An 18,722-nucleotide genomic window follows, 5' to 3' on the forward strand; every position below is an offset into this window, starting at 1 on the left:
AACACTTTTTTCCGTTTATTTGCCAAACTATAACCAGAACTTGTATAGAATTATTTTTATACATCTACTTCATTGCTCTTTATTATTCTTTTATAAATAGAAACGAAATAGGGGAATTTTTCACTATCGCTACTGACATTTTTTTTTATCCTTTTTGTGTTTGTCACAATTTTTCTACATTTCAACAAACTAAAAGTTTCCCTCTGGAAGTCAATTATACCGTCAATGGAGAGCGCTATACTTTTATATTTGAAATGTGGCGAACATTGAATTTCTCCGCCGCAATTTTCAATTTGATTTACGTACACTTTTAATGTGTTTGAATTTATGGCAACCGCAAAATACGCATTTCTTGACAAATTGCCTAAATCAATTAAATATCTCATTAGGTGAGAATTAATGTGCCGAATTTGGCTGCTTTTCGCGAGTCTTCATTGAGCAATAATGCAGAAATTATGAAATATTGAGCTAATTTGGGAATTTGTTCGAAGCTTTTTGTAGCTTTTGAACTTACATTTGCTTTCACCACAAATCCAGCTAAATTAGCGAGTCGAATGAAAGGACTAATTGCTAAATATTCAATGAATTCTGTGGATTATTTAAAATTTTCATGATTACTCATTTCAGACTATTTCTGGAGCGTGAAATTCAATATTCGCTCTTCGAACATGGGATGTGCCAGAGGAAAGCAATTTTAACAATGCAACCTTTCATGTTCGATATTTATTGTATTCTTATTATATTTGCCATTGTGACGACTTTACAGCGTTCGAAGGGTAAATATATTGTGTAAGAAATCCTCATGATTGGAAGCTCCAACAAGTGAAATTATAGGCATTGTAGGCATTTTGAGAGAGTAGCACCACAAGGAGAGGGCACATCCCTGATAAACATACATTATGTTCTTACATATGCAGCGTCTCTTAAGGACCTATTCAACTCCTAATCCTGTACCTTGTTTAGTCTGAGAAGAAATTCATGGGAGATATGTTACGTTTCTCTGCAAATCTACTCTAAGAGGCCGTCTGACGTGAGGTTAATGACCATATATTCCTACGTGTATATCATTTTACTCTACGTACTCTCAAGTATAAGGCATTGGAGTCTACGCTAGATGTTGCTACGTGAGGGAGAGAGATGCTTAGGGATGAATCTTAGCGCGACGATCGGTGATGGCAACAAAGGGAAGGCCTTGCTTCCTCACCACCCGCCCAAAAGTGGGTCCCGTGCTCGGCTTTGCTGATGGCACGCGATGGTAGATGAAGTTTCCCGCTCTGGTTGCGCTCTTCAGCATTGCTGGCATTTCTACGGCCTCTTCCGACTCTTCTCCCGGCAGAGAGTTCCTCGAGCCACCCTTGATCGCGCTCCTCGAGGGCGACTTCTTCACATTCGCGCGCTGTTCCTCGAAGAGATTCTCCTCCATCCATTGAGGCTCTGGAAACCGGAAAGGAGGCTGCCTGAGTCGTCGCGGCGCCACAGTTGGATCGCCCTCCATCAGCACTCTCAGCTGTTTGGTGCGCCGGTTGATCTTCTTCATGTACGGCGGAATATCTTCTTCCTTCTCCTGCTGCAATTGACTCTGCAGGCGCAACAAATTGGGCCACTTGTCGCGACTATTGTATGGCGAGCGACTTTCCTCGCTCTCAAAGTAGTAATTGTGCGGTCGGGATCTCTTCTTTGCCGCCCGATTATGGTGGTGATGTTTGCGGTTGTGGCGCTTAGCGGTTCTCGAATGATATTTCTGCTTCGCCAGGCTGTGCCAGCCTCGACCCTTGCCGCCGGCTGGCCATTTGTCTGTCAGGGAAAGAGAACTTTAGGGATGCTCTCTTGGGCTTCACCCCCAATTCATCCACAACTTCAGTCAAATTTCAAGAAGAGGTCAATTTATGGGGTTTTCCCAGTGGAATTGTCTCGATTTCGTGTGTTTAGTGAGCATGCTTTCTGAATTTAGATGTCAAAGCCACTCAAAGCTCATGGACTTAATAGTTGTGCAATTATGCCTCTCAAATCAAATTGATTTCTTCCTGGAAAATGTACCTTTTACAACAATTATATCAGAGGGCAAAAAGAGAAGAAAGCTCAAGTGAGTTCTCAGAATTGCAATACACAGTGTTTCCCGTCGCTTTTACTGTTTCTCTTTCACCAGAGCTCTCAAAATAATCCCACCTCATGACTCGGTGGCGGAGAAATACCCACGCAATTGAAGTGATGTCTTTGAACCTTATTGCAGGCCATCGCCTCATCATCACACCCCAATAGAAGCGCACAATCGCGCAATAGCGTGACTGTGCAATTATAAGTTGTGTTATGTGGGGGAGTGAGCAAAGAAAAGGATGAAAGCAGCAATTTACCTTCCACTTCTTGACTCGTGAGTGATTTGGATGAGTGGCTGGGGGTGGATTTCATCGATACATTCCTATAATCACGCTCTCTGCGGCCAGGATACTCTGAGAGCACCAGTGTTGCAATGGGATTGATGGAAATTTCATTACTCCGCATTTCATCAGTTCGGTCTGGCACGAGGGCGATGAAATTCTCCTCGATATCTGATGTCTCATCCACCTACAATGGAAAAACAAGAGTGGAAAAGGAATTAGAGACGCTGGAAGCAAGAAATTTTCCCTCTAAATATGTATTTTTCCTGTTGAACTTTATATCGTCTCTCTAGCTCTCTCGTGAAGCTTCTTTCTCATGGGTGGATGAACTTTGGAAAGGAGTGAAATATTAAAATAGAGAGACGTGACGTTTTCTTCACTTCACATAGTGTTAGATTTTGTTCTGTTTGAAGAGGTGAACATTTTGAGCAATGCGTTCGTTCACATGACGATGAGATAGTTTAGCAATCGGATTACGCTCAAGCACAAACATCTCATTTAATTATCTCGGTAGAACTAGCAGTTAAAGTTTAAATGGAATCACTTTGGCAGAAGATCGTGAATCTCAAAGTCAATTGAAGGCATTTAACTTTGAATGGAATCACATAGAATTGCACAGCTATAAATCAAATCAATTTAATTCAATACACACTCAAAAGTGCGAATTAATTGGTACGAATTTATACCTTTCAGTAATTCCACACGAAATTCCCCAATGTTTGACTTCCTCAGGGTAGAAAGGGAGCTTTTTGCTGTTGCCAGTAAATTTCTCAATGTCATCAAAAATATTCAATTAAACAATAATCATTTCCCTCAGGCAGCCAAACACAGCGCCAGTGGAGAGAGATTTATTTCATCAATTCTCAAGGAAATTCCACTGACGAAGATTAATGTGACGCATGGAAGTCGAGAGACCTTTCAGCCACCCCCGGATCCGTGTGCATGCCAAAAGGGGCGCTCCATCAATTTAATTTATTTCAATTACAATAACAACGCACTAACAAATTTCTAGACGATGCTGCCGAAACCCCATCAGGCCGCGACGATGTTCAGCACGATCCATTTATTTCGAATAATTGTGACTTAATGGTACTTCACGGCGAACACACTGCAATATAATATGCGAATTTATCTCACATTAAATATGTCGACGAGGGTTATTTCACATTAGGGAAATTGTTTTTGCCACCCATTTCTACAACTGCTGCTCTCTGAGCGATGCGCAAATTAAGAGTGTCCCAATTTTTAATGAGTTTTCACAGTACATTTTCGACATTGCTCTTCTCTCTTTTGGCCGTTTTTTCACCCAAATGGGTCCGCAGTTTTGTATTTTCACAGACAAGCAGAAGGAACATTTTCCCACCAATTCGGAACATGGAACAACATTTACGCAAGTCGAGTTGCAAGGAAGATAGATAAAGGACTTGTTCGGCACTGTGACAGCGCGGCAGTGAAAATCTCTCGCAACTTTGACGGCTGAGGAGATGAGGAGAAATTGAAAAATAGAAAGATAAGGCCCGTGAAATCCCCTTTTTTTCTTCATCTCTTCTTCGTCCTACATAATGCCGAAACCTGGGCAATTGAGGGAATAACAATATCTCGACAAGCAAGGTAAAAACTTCCGGGACCCAAACATACATCATCCTGAAGGTGTATTTATTGTTTCCCAGGGAGATTTCGCTCTTCGCAGGCTGTGTTGTGGAGAAAGTCACCTTCAAACTTGTGACAGGGAGTGTCGAAAGTTAAACAATCTTCACCTCCTTTATCGCTGTATCAATACGAAGGGATTCCAGAGGATGATTGATTAATTGTGACGTGTATATTACGCATATGGAGAGAAACATCACATGCCAAAAGCCGAAAAAGCTCATCCCAGTCAATCTGACTGATGGATTTTGATGCTTTTCGACTGTGTTTTTGCTGATGAGTTCATTAGTGAGGTGAAAATTGTGCCTGCAATTGAATGATCATGAACAGGAGTCAAGCATACTGTGTAACTTGCAGGCTTCATTTGTCGCTCATTTAATTCACCCGGAAATGGCACATTACGAGCCAACTCAATTGGGACACACACTCAGGATGTACTCAATCATTCACGAGAATTGGCTGCATCATGAGTGCATTTGCCTGTATCGCATTTTCATCTCAATGGACACTGAGAGGAGTGGACAAGGCGCACAATTTCATCATGCCTTCATTTCTCGCCCATTCACGTGCGCCCATGTTGGCTCTTTCAATAAATTGGATCCCATTGTAGAAGTTGCGCGCATCTCCACCCTCGCCAGAGCCCTAATTCTCTTATCCGCTCCTCGTTCTTAGATATAATAGAAATGCGATAAAAGTCTCTGGCTCGGATATGTGACTGGCCTCAGCAATGCCGAGCGATCCCAAACAGCGGGAGAGCTTATAAATTTTAAATTTATTTCTCACATGACAAAACACCGTGAAACTACTTTTTATTATCATGCTAAATTGCTGTCCAAAACACAAAATTCACTGCCGAAATTGGGCTGAAATGGGGCCTTCTTAGGATCGCTTTGTGCTGAAGAGTGCGGCGCCATTGATGGGCTTTGCGGGGTGTGAGCGATTTTCTCAATTTCGTGGCGAACATTTCAGGGAAACTAAAGTGCCCTCATAAATAAGGGTATAATTCATCTTAAAGATTTTTACATACATACAAAAAAATATGCTTCTCCACATATATCACTGAAAGAGCTTTTAAGTGACTCTGCATACATTCAAAAGCTTGTAGTTTGACTGTATAAAATTCTAGTGCCGTCATCCCTAATTTGCATTAAAATTTCCTGCACAGACTTTAGAGTACTGTCATTTGCACCGGTCGGTAAAAAAAACAATTTCTCCACCGGTAAAAACGGTGTAATTTTCACGGCACAGCAAAGCTCTCTTCCTGAGCTTTGAAAATTGGCTAAAGCGGCGGAAAGAAATATTGCATGGAGTGGAATTGTAAATTTAAGCTCTGGGTGACAGTGAATGTGTCCATGCAAAGGGGGATAATTTAGCCGAGACCGAGTTAAGTCTGCCATCGTCACAACCTCAGACAATTTGCAAATGCTGAATCCTTCCTGTCCGGCACCTTTTTCCTCCCCAGCGGCAGCCGCAGAACCAGCCAACCCGAGGGAATGTCGTGGACGGCAGAGGTTCATATTTCATCCGGGTCTGTGCATTATGATGAAATTTGTTAGTCACTCATCCTCCACAGAGCGACCTAATTTAAATATAGAGCTATTTTTGTTTATTTGAGAGTCCTCTGGCCAGTAACTGGAATGGAAATTATTTAATGAGCCTCACGCAAAATGGCCAATTTCGGCTATTGTTGCGGCTTCTCTTCATAATATTCGTTACATCCGAATTTACGGGAGAAATTAAAAATTTCACACAATTTGCATAATTTAATTCCTAACCCATTTCCACGTTTTTGCCATTTTTGTGCCCTGATTTTTTTTTTCTAAAGTCGCTTTTCCCAGGAGGGTGGATTTTATACTTTGGTTGTAATTTTATACACAGCAGCAATTTTTTTAAAGGCAGTCACTCTGTAAGATACATAGCTTGAGAAGGCAATTTGAAATAATTTATTCATATAAAAGAGCATTTGATTTAAATTTGCGGTTAATGATATAGGACAAAGTTTGGACTAAGTTATTTTGCAATCCCATGGACTCCTAATCACATCTAGAATAAGAGGACTCTCTTTGTCATTCTATGCTCGAATTTCATTAAAATTGAATCTATTGAACACAAGGATTACTCAGAAACAAGGTAAATACTCTCGAATATGATGTACATCTGAAATGAGCATAACATTTCGTTGCATGAAAATGTACCAAAACTTTCTCTATATAAGCTTCAAAATTGTGTAACAAACTAATTGCAAATAAGAAAAGTTAGGGGCAGAATTTCAATTACACAAAGTACACTCCTTTGCTAATCGCTTCCCATTGTTGCAAAACCGCACATTCTCAATAATGCCGATGGCTACAGTGTGCCGAACAATAGGTGATATACTGTAAAATTGCACTTTAGCGCGCTATTCTTCTGGTTCTCGAACATTGTTCTGCGAGTAGATTAAATCCCAGTTTGCGTTCATTAACTTAAGCAGGAGCAATTCAATAAAAAGTCTCACTTGTGAGCAGAATAAATTTGGATTTTCACGCTCTCATACGCTCTAAGCTGCCCAAGTTCTGCTGGGAATGTTGGTGGAATTCAAATACGATTAATTTGATAAGAGTATTAAATATGTTATCTATTTAATTACATCTCACCATGCTGGTGGAAAAAAAAGAAAAAAGGCTTTTTCCGCAACCCCTTTTCCGGCCACTCTGTTTATATCTCCGGCGGAAATTTATGTGAATAAATTTTGATGCTCTCTCGTTGGGTAGCTCCTTTTTCACTCCAGTGTGACGGAATTTATGAATATGAAGTGATGTTGATGGCGGTAAAAAATATCTGAAAAAGCGCTTAGAGTGCATTTTCGGGTGGTAAAAGTCGGTCAATATTGCGCTCATGATTCAATTTGAGACGGACATTTAGGAGAGATGCCTTGAGTGTCTCAAAACACCTCCATTATTCACTCAGGACTTTATTGTCCCATTGCCTGATAACGTCTGTGTGTCGAGAGTTCGGCACCATGGTTTAATAAGTCAAAGACCGGGAAGAGGAAGCGTCACTTATTTTGCATAAGCTGTGTGCCTCTCTGTTGATCGATGCAGTGCTGGCCAAACAGAGAAACGGCCCTCAATCGGTGGACTTTATTAATTTTCAATCAGGCTCCGGTGCGACGAACATCTCTCTGGTGAATAGTGTTTGTTTCCTGACGGCTCAAATTGCGTACTCTGGCGTCAATCACACTGACAATTAGGCCACACTGAGTCCCCGTTTGAGAGTTTTGCATAAGCTTCTATCGATTTTTCTGGAAGTCGTGTGAAGGCTGAAGGGGAGTGAGGTGAACGCGTGTAAAAAAAGCCCCCCCTTCGTGTGACGACAAAGCATGAAAATTGTTTCACTCCATCCAACTCATTCTCATCATCGTCATTATCTTTCGTGCACGTTGTTAGACAACTTTTCCACCGGGAGATTGTCTTTCTTTCGCACCCTCCACGGATATAATGAATCAATTCCCACCCCATCGAGTGCGGCGCCCGCCCTCAAGTGTCAGCCCCGCGTGCTGGATATATGAAAGTGTCTCACGAATATGTCAATTGAATTTTCTGCTCACGGTGGAAAAAGTGAAGAGCTTCATTCGCACACCTTAGAACACACCATGATTCCTCGCACGCAAATTTCATTTATTGTTCACTGCTCAATAAACCAGCCGTAAAATCGACGGCAAACTTTCGCCTCTGCTCTCTCTTTCTGCCGCCTTCCATTGTATGAAAATGCCGTGCGCCGAGAATAGAGGAGAGGCACATAGTTCATATCGTCATCGCTTCATTTGCGCCCTGCCTCATTAGTTATTATAGGAGGATAGAGCACTTGCCTTCGCCCTTTGTAAGACGATGCGAGTTACTAAGAGGCGTGCCATAATGCCCTATTTCACCTTTGGGAAAGACATTTGGTAATTTCAGAAAGTCAGGTTCAAGTAATCTATACATATATTTGCAATGAAGTCGCTTGAGATGCCTTTGCTTTTGCACTGCTTTAACTCTGTTGATTCTTTTAATGGGAGACACTAGAAAAAAAACACGAGGAAATGTAGAAAATGTTTCTGTGAAGTTTATGCAAAATTCTTGAGGATGAAAATCATATAAATAATGGCATCTTCGCTCTGTGTTTCGCAGACGCAATAGAATGGGATTCTTTCTCATGCGATATGACTGAACTGGCCCTTTGAGTGAATTCCCCACGAGGAGCTTTCCGCTCTAGTGTGCTCTGTGACGAAAGCTTGAGTGGAAGCAGGGCAAAAAAGAGGAATCGGAATGCCAGGGAGGGAGTGAGGAAAATATTGAAATAGGATATTGTTTCTGGTTAACAAAGGAAATCGATTGGTGGAGCAAAAGGAGTTGCCATGAATAGGAAATCACACCAATTACGAGAAAGATGGCACATGTTCTGGACTAAAAGTACCTACTCATTTCCTTTCAACTCTCTCCGAGTCCTTTTTTCTGCCCTCCGACAGTTTATTGAGAGGGAAGCGACCAGATTAAGTTACAAACAGTCAATCTGTCACAGGGATTCATCTGGTCTTTATTTGATTTCATCATTCCACTCCATTGGCCAATAGCGCGGGATGGGGAGCTTTTATTAAATTTCTTTGTGGCCTCCTGTCGTGCAGATTTCCCTCAAGATCTCCATTCCTCCCTCGCGCCGCCCTTGGGCCACAGGAAAAAAAAAGTCTTGAAATTCTCTCATGGAGAATTCCTCGAGATTGGACCCTCAATAGGGAGGGAATATTAAATACTATGGCGTGTGAGTGGAAATCCTTCAGATATCTCTCATGTAAATTTTCTCACTTCCTCGCTCCGTCTTTTTCCTTTTTCCCACTTCGGAGGATTTGTGGAAAGTTCTCGCCTCCCCCCTTCCATCTAAAAAGGGCGAAAAGTTGCGAAAATTTTCTTTAGCTCCCAAAATTTTCATCCCTCTCGCATTATTTATTCTATCTCATTGATCTTCACCACAGTTGGTCGCCGAAGCAACACAAAACCACGCAGCTGAGAATTCTAAATTAAATCGCATCAATTATTAATATGATAGAGCAGATGCCAGTCAATTTAATACTCATGCAGTTGAATCCTCGTGTCGCAATAATAAGGATGTCTGTCGGGAGCCAATTGCTCGCAATTATTCACCTCATTTCACCGCACAGAAATAAGAAATCCTCACTCTATTCCTTGCCGGATAATATCCAGTCCCATCGAGGGTAAGAATCACTCTCCAGATGATATCCTTGTGTTCTCTAATATCCCGTGAAATTGTGTGTTAATCAATATTGACACAAAAGCGTGTCATTTCAGCTGGCAAAAGAATCCCATTTGTCCTCAATTGCTTCTCTCAACGGGCGGAACATGGAATTTTCATGCCAATTCTCTGGCGGTTTATTAGGGGGAGAATGAAAGATGTGGAGTTCTTCCAACCATAACTTTTACGACAGACACCCCGCGAACTTCTTGATGACACGCTGGATCCGGAATTAAAAGCTCAACGGGAAGCTGTGATGCGAAGTGCAGTGTTGTCACGAAGGAAAATATAATTTTTGATATTTAGCTGTGATATTTTGAAATATATTCCGCAAATTTCCATAAATTTCTAAGTTTAATTAGCCGAACCACTTCATTGACAGTCAAATTATTGTGATTATCCCGATCATAACTAATTTTGGCGTGAATATTCATTAAAGATTTATGACTTGTGTAATTTAATCTGGTCATAAATTGATATCGCGCTAATCCTGAAATGAAATGAATAATCAAGGCCAGTGGCGAATAGATGAATTTTGGGGCACGCCAGAAACTCATTGAATGATAATAAATGGTGATAATGAACACTCAATACTCACATTATCCGCGCGATCGCGTGATGGCGCAGCGACTCCTGAAAATATAAGAAGGAAAAGTCAGTCGATCATGGCTCTGTCCATCAACTCGCGCCATAAATAATTCCTCTCGGGTCGCATGCAGGAAAATGAGGCCCGAAAATGGGCCACTAGAAATAATTATGTGGCGTCGGAAGCCAAGGAAGAAGAGGACAACTTCTCATCCAATTTGCATATGAGTGAATACCTAATGGTGAAAATCCACCTGAGGCCGCTTCAATGAAGTGGAAGATAATAGATTTGAAACTACATGCCTTCGAGATAATGCTGCCGAGCACGCGATCTCTTTTCTGGCAGTGTCTTCGAGCCTCCAAACAATTCATTGTCAGCTTGAAGAAAGAAAAATTTGGGGGTGGGCTAAATTTATACGACTAAATTTGGTCAAAAAGAAACATAAAGCCCAACCATAAATTTGATATGAATTTTGCAGCCGCACTAATCATGATAATACATTGTTACCAAATATTTTCCTCCATTAAATACTATTTTGTATATATGCAAATTAATTTATGTTGGAATTGTGTGGTAAATTGTTAACTAACCACATTGATTTCATGCCTGCAAACATTTGCTTGTGTCGTTCTCTACTGTTGTTGATAAGTTGATTGAAATACCATTGGAAATCTTTTGCTCTGACAACATTCATTGGCACATTTACTGGCGGGGCTTCACAGTAAAACCAACAAGTTACAGCTCTTTGTTTGGACGTTTTGGGAGGTGGCAGAAGAAGTTAAAACTATGGGAATTCTATCGCAATTTCTGTGTGGGAAAGTTTTCTTGTCAAAATCTCCCATTTTGCCATCAGTGTCGCATTTCGGTGAAATAACAGTGGCTTCAATTTGTGGCTTTTGGGCGGAGAAATGTGGGTGGAGAGGAGCTTTTAAGTGTAATGGACACGCTAATGGATTCCTCATTGCACCACTCTAAACAATTCAGTCCAGCCTGAATGTTTGAGAATTTGCTAATCATCGATGAAATTGAGGGTAAGTAAACATCAAGGGGAGGATAATTAAAGTGCTTTGACTCATTTTGCACAGCGACAATTACATTAAATGACCAACCACTTTTCCACAAAGTGCAATGAGGAAAAGTCGCTCGTGAGCACGCGTGGGAAATAAAGTAATATATTGAATTTAGAAAGGCACATAAAATACGAGAAACTTTGCAGACTGCTTAGGAGAATATTCAGTGAAAGACTTGTTTTTCTCAGGTGTAAAGTTTTCATATGAATTTGGCTGTGGAAAAATGTCGCCCATAAAAGTCGATGGTAGGTATTTTCATAAGTTATCCACCTTCGTCGATAAACAGCTTCCACGCGGGATCTTTTCTGTGCGCCACGGAAGAAGGAAAAAATCGGGAAAAAGTTCATTAAGCTCGAAAAACAGACATGCTCGGGCACTTTGGCACGCAGCGCGGGGGTTGGGACCGAGGGTGGATGAAATGGCCCAATTCAGGAGGATAAAGCGTTCTATTTATCACGAATTAGGGATTTGGCGTGATTGTGCCGTCAACAGACTCACCCCGGAGTCCAACATTAATCAAACAAATTAAATTCAATTACAAAGTCAAACACTGTGAATTATACAGAGGAGATTTCAATGGACAAATTTAATTAATTGCCCATGGATGGAAGGTGGCAAGAAGTTGCCTCTGGGCGAGATATATTTTTCCTCAAATTCCACCCCATATTTTGCCTCCTTTTCGGTGTTCCGCAAGCGCCATCAGGAAATTAGACTCAATAATTTTCACTCTCTGGCGGATTGTCATCAATTAAAATTCACCCGTGGGTCAAAGTTGAAAGTTTTGCTCTACTGAGCACATTCATAAATGGCATTAAACCATACTCTGTGCGAATATTTGCCCTCACAATTGTCCCTTGGTGGGAATTTCCATGGGAGTTTGTGCAATCATTTGATTGCTGATTACAAAGCTCTCGCGTATTTGCGTTATTCCATCTGCAAGGGTATTTGCATAATATTGTCAATAAACCACCGACCGAGAGGAAGCTATTTTCGTCCCCTTTCGGTATTGTAATGACACGATGTTGAAAAAAGAGCTTTGTTATGCAAAACTTTCGCGATATAGAGAGAAATGGAGGGATTTATGACGGGAAAAGTCACGGTGGGACGTAATTATTGCCCTCTATTTGCGTGATTAAGGCAAATAATAATCGTCCTGAGGCATTTCATTTTTACAGCCATGTATTCGCATAAGAATCCCCGGGAAAACCACAAATTGCCCATTAAAATAATTACACAGAAAATGTTTGTAAGAATTAATTGTGGCAACGAGAGCAGTTAGAAATGGCAGAAGGAAAGTTGTGAGTGAATTTTTCTCTCTCTCTCTCTCTCTCTGTACGAGGAAATTTCTCTGGAGTTATTCTTGAATTTAATAAGAATTTTCAAGAGAATTTCCCGAAACTGCACTCATGTGAATTTTGTATACATATTCATTGCAGAATAACGATGCTCTTCAATCAATTATGGGTTCTGCAAAGTCCTCTGTATTGAAAAACTTGATTTAATTGATCATGCTTGCTTCAATCATGCTTTTATGAATTTCAACTCATAATGGAAATACTTATTAAATCCCAATTTGTTATAAGAGCAAAGTTGCGCTATGTTTTTAAAGTTCCAACGAAACTCGTTACTCTGCCTAACTTGAATGCAACTTTTTGAAGAGCTCGTTAGTTTTTGCCTTCGTCTAATTGTGAAGAAATAACTTATAGTGCGCAGTTGTTAATTAAATTATATAGTGCAATGTTTGATAAAGAAAATTCGCGTCATTATAGTTGAGTGTCTTTCTGTGTTGCCTCTATTTGCCACCAAACATTACTTTGTATCACGTGCAAATTAATTGAAATTGAGGTGTGTGTGTGTGTGCTTTAGTGAGCCAGAGCCCATATCGGAAGCACTCTCGTGTGCACAATGGGTGCACTTTTGCGGGTCAACAGAGCTGCATGGAAAATTCGATACCCGGACAATCAATGTGGAAAGTTGCCGCCCCTATTTCAGCAACTGTCGATCACCCTAATTGACTGTGTTTTCCCAATTGTAGGCTGTGGGCTTTTGGCGCGCTGATAGAGACAAAGAATGGGAAACTTTCTGCCGCCGTGCGAGGAGGTGGTGAAATTAATGGCACAAATTACACGCATTGAATCAGAAAACAACCCCTCAATATATGCTGTATATTCACCCTTCCTCTGGGACTCAGCCGAATTGGTGTGCTCATTAAATTCATGATTATTGCAAGAACTTAGTATTTTGGTGCTTTCCAATGAAATATTGCACACCATTTGCCACCCCCACGAGCTGAATTACTGCATATTGGGTATTAAGTTTCGAGATGGATGCGAGCTTCCTCGGGAAATTTCTCGGCATCTTCACGACGTAATCACAACTAATTCCGCATTAGCAAATTTCGGAATATATAGGAGGGAAAATCCTTGTCTATTAGTTGCGAAGCTCATTGAAAGCGCTCTCGCCAGAGGAGGAAGTTTTGCGTATGTATTCCAGTCATGTATGTTTTCGGCATTTTGGCCAGGAGAGAATCTTGGCAGTATTTCACCGTGGAATTGTCTGCATAACCCCTTTTAAAAGCAATTCACAATTTAATATTTCGCCACGCACAGTGGGGTGCAAAAGTGTAGACCCGCCTCGGGCATCGACACACGCCGCCGAGGCGAAATATGTAATGTATCTTGCACTGTTTCACATGGAATTATTCCGGGAATGCTCGCCTGATATTTCAACAAAAGGTGAATTTCGGCAGAAATCCTCAGCAAAAGGATTTTTCCAAGGAATTTGTGCACTTTAAGTGGATTTCCTAATTTTTTTTTGCAAATTAAAGCTCCCCTTAAAGCTCTAACATGTGAATTAACAGCACCAAAAAGGCATATTTATTATTTTTCAAACTCCTTTTTTTCAATAAACACCATAAATTTCACAGCGGTGATTGTATTTTTTTCGGCGCTTTCATGGGCACAATTTATGTATCGAAATGTGCTTTTCCTCCTCACATGCGACTCGCTTTTCCCATAGTCATTATCCACTGACCTGCGCTCCCAATAAAAGAGTGAAAATTGCTACAATTCCTGTTGCAGTGTGCCAGGAAAAAAGCTTCCTGTGTGACGGAGACAATTGTGACTGTCTGGAAAAAAATCGGGGTGTAAAACAACCATAAATAGCAATGCTATTCAGCGAGCAAATCTCCCACGGATTGCTCACTGTTGTGGGGATAAATTGTGTCTCTCTTCGCCTGAGCTTTTTCCTGGGCCATATAATGGCTGTATGCAGAGGCGAAACGTGTCTCGAATAGTGTTAAAAGGGGAGACCCAGTGTGAAATCTATGAGCATGTGAGGCGGGATATTATATTAGTGATGCTGTATTGTTATAAAACAACCCCAAAATTGCCCAGAAAATACACACATCTATGCAAATTTCCACACGCGAGCTTCTGCTGGGCGGCGAGAAAGTAAGAGAGAGCGAGAGAGTTTTCCAGGGGCGATCAATTGTGGATCATTTGTTGTTCTTGGTTGTGGTCGTTGAGTCGCCAGGATTCGCTTGGAGATATTTATCTAAACAACTCCATGGAGTGTTGAACAACAATCTGGATGATAAGTGAACAAAGAGAGATGTCGTAAAATGACCATTTGCCAGCCCCAAGAGATGTTTTTTGGGTAATCCCTGGGGGTCGAGGCAGTGTATGGGCTGTAAAAACATTACTTTATTGCCATGAAAAGGATCACGTTTTGGGAAATCGACTGAGACACATCTCACCTCCATTCTTTCTTCCATTTTATCACCATCTCCCAGACACTCTGGGACAGGTGGCAAGGAGTTGAAATTAAAAAGTACATTTTCGACCAATTTCTCACCATCGTTAGCGGGTTTTGGAGAGAGTGTCATCTGAGTGAGAAATCAGCAAAACATCATCTTCGTGACATTATTGCTCTGCCAAGAGGAAAAATTCTGAAGCAAAGGCAAAAGAAAAAAAAGCTCTCGGATATTTTTCACAATTCAACGTTGACTCGTGTCGGTATTTCACGGTAATCCGACGGGTGAAATCCGTAAGAGGAAGCGTCGAGTGGGAGGTTCACCCGCTCTAAGATGGGGAGTCAGACAACATTTTAACATTACAGCGAATTGTGGGTGGATAAGCCTTCACTTTAGCTCTGGAGCATTCAGTGAAAGCTTTATGATTCCTCCACACCGACTATCGGGTCTTCCGATGGTCCATGGCCATAATGCGCCCCTGCCTGAGATTCGTAATGCGCCCCACATAAGAGAGAGGGTGATAACGAATTTCGGGTGTCTTTTTCATGCGGGAATTTTCCCGAAGATTTCACACAACACTGCCAATTCTCAGGGACAACGGAGCGACCCAAGAATTGATCATTTCCATTCACACGCGATGTTGGAAATTCCTCTTTACTCAAGTACGGGATTCCATTCGAATTCAAATGACCCCCGATGGAAAATAATTGAAATATATTCTATGGGAAATATGCAGCACATTCCTGCCTACATCCTTGTTTGTTCATTTGAGAGCGAGAGAGAGAGAGAGAGAAACAACACTCAAGCATCTCGAGAGATGAAATTTTTCAAGACAAACTCCTTCAGAGCATCACTTGAGAGGGAAACGTGTGAAAACATCAAAGTCTCAAAAGATTTGTGCTAAATTTTCAAGTGAATCCCACTCCATGCGGGAATTCATCCGAAAAGCTTCGGAAAGTTTCAAACTTTTCCCTCCGCCTGGCAAATGGCACAACACACACACACACACATCGTGCGAAATGGTCCCTGGCAATGGTCAAGGCATGGCAAGAGGGAATTTATTATCCACTTCACCGAACCAATAATCTTCCGGGCAGATGGATTGCAGTGGCTGAGAACGTGCTAATGCTGAAATCAAAATATTTCCTCTCTCTCTCCGCAAAGACAAGCGAAAAGGGAGGGAACGTTGAATGATATCTTCCTGTGGGAACTTTTGCATGATATTTCTATGTAATGATGAAAAATGATGCAATTTGGAGGACACTTTCCAAGCGAACTCCCACTGGTTAAATCGTTAAGCATGAAGAAGCTTCACAGCCAGTGAATAAATGTTGCACTCGGGGAAAAATGTGCTCTTTTCCCCATAAATTAAAGAGCACATCCGATCAGTTTCTTGAAAATTCAGCCATTGAGGGGGTGTCACAACATGACACAATAAAATTCATGCGTGCCGGATTGTCTCTTAACTTCCTGAAATGAGTCTTTGGTCGTACATAAAATCCCAAGATTTGGGGGGAAATCCCAAAAATGGGCTGTTTTTCCAAGTGCAAGACTTGTCCCGGATTCTCTTGCAATCCCTGCCGGCCGGGAGGCGATTGTGGGAAAGGGATACAAATTCTCGGTGCGACTGAAGAGGAATACCAAGTGTGTATTCAGTGAGTAAATCACTCTTTCTCTCTCCGCTTTTTGGGAAACACTCATGGATGATTTAAATGCTAACATAGTCTCTCCAACCCTGAATTTTCCACTGAATTTCCCCAGATTCAGTGACACCGATAAATTTCATTCCAACCATCCAACTTGGGCAAGTTTTCTATCAAAATACCCTCGCGCACACCAAGAATTCAATGCCCAAATAAATTTACTCAAACGTCCAATTTAAAACTTTTGCCCAAACACTGTGGCAGTTTTTTGACGCTGCCTCTGTGTGACTCTTCAGAAACAATTCCCGCAGTACATTTTCCACTCACACTTCTCTGTGTCTGGGCGATGGAAAAAAGTTCATACTCTCAATCTCTGCGCACACAATGCACATTTTTCCCAAATTGAAATTAAATTATCCCCATCCGTGTGCCGGAGCAGAAGAAGAGCTTCGGGACAATTGGAAACACGAATGCGGGTAAAATATTGAGGAGTGTGAGTGCAAAAACATGAATCAAATTTGCATTTTATTATTTGACTCTGTCGCTTTTTTTATTCCTCCGCCAACACGGGAAAAATGAGTTTCCCCGCACGAGAATTCCAATCTGCCCAGTCTTTCTGGGTACGGAATATTCTTGTTCCGCAACATTTTTATGCATTAATCACAGCCCTCAATTTGCACATGCGATGACTGAAGCATGTTTTACAAGCCCTTCACAGTTCCTTTTGCCGACAAAAAAAAAACATCGCGCCAATCTGATAAATCCGCTGGGGAAATTGTACGGAAAACGTGTGCTGTTCTCCATCGTGCAAAGCCATCACGGAAAAATATGAAAGCTGCCCAAACTATGTGCAAAAAGTCACCCAAAGCTGAGAGACGAGAAGAGTGAGCAATAAATGAAACATTGAATCGTTTAGCAAGTCCGCCTGCGAGTATCGTGACTCTGGCAATTGTCAGGCACTTTTGGCGTCTCCCCTTGAAAGTACATGTCCTTCTGCTTCCACTGACGGCCGCCCGAAATAGAAAATGCCAAAAGTGCTCCCCGAGACGGAGTGATGGATTTCCGAGTGGCTCATTTGGGTGTGTGGCGTATTTTCGCCCCTGCCAGATGCTTACTCAGCTCTTTGGTCCTCTCGCCAGAGTCCATTTAAAGCGCTCTCGCTGGCTTTTTGCACGCCTCAGCGAGGGACTTGTGGGTGAATAAACATCGGCGAGGGATGGCAAAATGTTGGCAATGTCATATTTCATTTGAGATTTTCTCGGCTTTTTCTCGCCACGTCTCGAGGTTTTCCTCCCCTCAGCCCTGAGTGCCGCGCCAACGTGTTGCTGATAAGCTGCAAGATGCTCTCCTCGTGTCGATAATCACCTTGGAGAGCCCTCTCAAACGTGTGCAAGTGTATCAGAATTATGCTCAGCTAAGGGGTAAAAACAGTGTCGATTTGCCGATTTGTCTGCGATAATTAATCAATATCATTCCCAATCAGTTCACTGTCATTTGTGACCAATTTTGAACTCTTTACCTTAAATTCTTAATTCCTAATTGAAATCTAATTGAAATTTGATCATTAAAATTACTGAAAGCTCTAAAATATTATTGAATCAATTCTGTACTAATGCTCAGTGCAAATTGCGAAAACATAATTTCGCATTTATCATGCATTTCCGCACCTCCATGAGCTTGTAATCCGAGGATTCCAGGTTCAAATCTGAGTAAAACATAGGATTGGAAAATTATTTCAACTTGAAAATATTTGATTTGTATCGCTTCACGTGAAAATACAAGCTAATAGAGGTGAATGTATATTTAAAAAGTAGCATAATAATAGAGATTAACCCTGTTTATAAGACGTTCAGTACTCCAAACAGTGTATTTGCCTGTGTCTGATCAAATTATCACTGTTTTCTATCTAATCTTTATTGGGAAACACACACGTTTTCCCCCTAATGCTCAGCATACCTTGAGTGCCCGCAATCTCTGACCAGTGGAGCGACGCCAAAAGCAGAATCCACAGCGGAGGCGTCATTCTGGGCAGCATCTCTCCCTCTCTCCTATTATTATTACTCTGTTTACTTCACCGCACTGGTCGTGTGATACTGTCTGTTTGCTTTTTATCAGTCAATTCAAACAACAGCCGGCAGCCTGTTCAAATATCACGGGAAAAACTCTCTTTCTATGTTTTTCCGCTCTCATCCGCACTCACACGCGCCTCCGATTCCCTTGGCGCGCTCTGGCCAGTCACTGTGTCTTCCTGGTGAAGTCCTCACACCTGGCCGTGTGCGCAAGGAAAAGTGCCACCTCACCGACTTTTTTGCATTGAGACACTGGAAATTGGCTGAAAAGTTTTTCCACTGTCGGTAGCAGACTCACGTCTTCCACTGAATT

The 18,722-nt window shown here is 41.6% G+C and overlaps 1 protein-coding gene across 1 annotated transcript; it reads right to left on the reverse strand.

Annotated features, from left to right (window-relative positions):
* Positions 1–14: 14 nt before the first annotated feature.
* LOC132261951 (uncharacterized) lies at positions 15–18,720 on the reverse strand. Its single transcript, XM_059761017.1, has 4 exons — positions 18,297–18,720; positions 9,886–9,920; positions 2,352–2,562; positions 15–1,794 (listed from the first exon to the last, which is right to left on the reverse strand). The coding sequence occupies exons 1-4, from the start codon at positions 18,373–18,375 to the stop codon at positions 1,142–1,144; spliced, it is 978 nt and encodes a 325-aa protein (XP_059617000.1). The 5' UTR covers positions 18,376–18,720; the 3' UTR covers positions 15–1,141.
* Positions 18,721–18,722: the final 2 nt, after the last annotated feature.

Source organism: Phlebotomus argentipes, unplaced genomic scaffold (genome assembly GCF_947086385.1).
Source record: "Phlebotomus argentipes unplaced genomic scaffold, Phlebotomus argentipes genome assembly contig_15, whole genome shotgun sequence".
In the NCBI taxonomy this organism is placed as follows: Eukaryota; Metazoa; Arthropoda; class Insecta; order Diptera; family Psychodidae; genus Phlebotomus; species Phlebotomus argentipes.

Bases quoted from the DNA above. Each gene is read 5' to 3' on its own strand.
- LOC132261951 (XM_059761017.1), bottom strand. From the start codon at position 18,375: ATGCTGCCCAGAATGACGCCTCCGCTGTGGATTCTGCTTTTGGCGTCG. The intron at 9,921-18,296 runs GTATGCTGAGCA...TTATATTTTCAG, and splicing joins AGAGATTGCGGGCACTCAAG to GAGTCGCTGCGCCATCACGC. The intron at 1,795-2,351 runs GTAAATTGCTGC...TTTCCCTGACAG, and splicing joins CACGAGTCAAGAAGTGGAAG to ACAAATGGCCAGCCGGCGGC.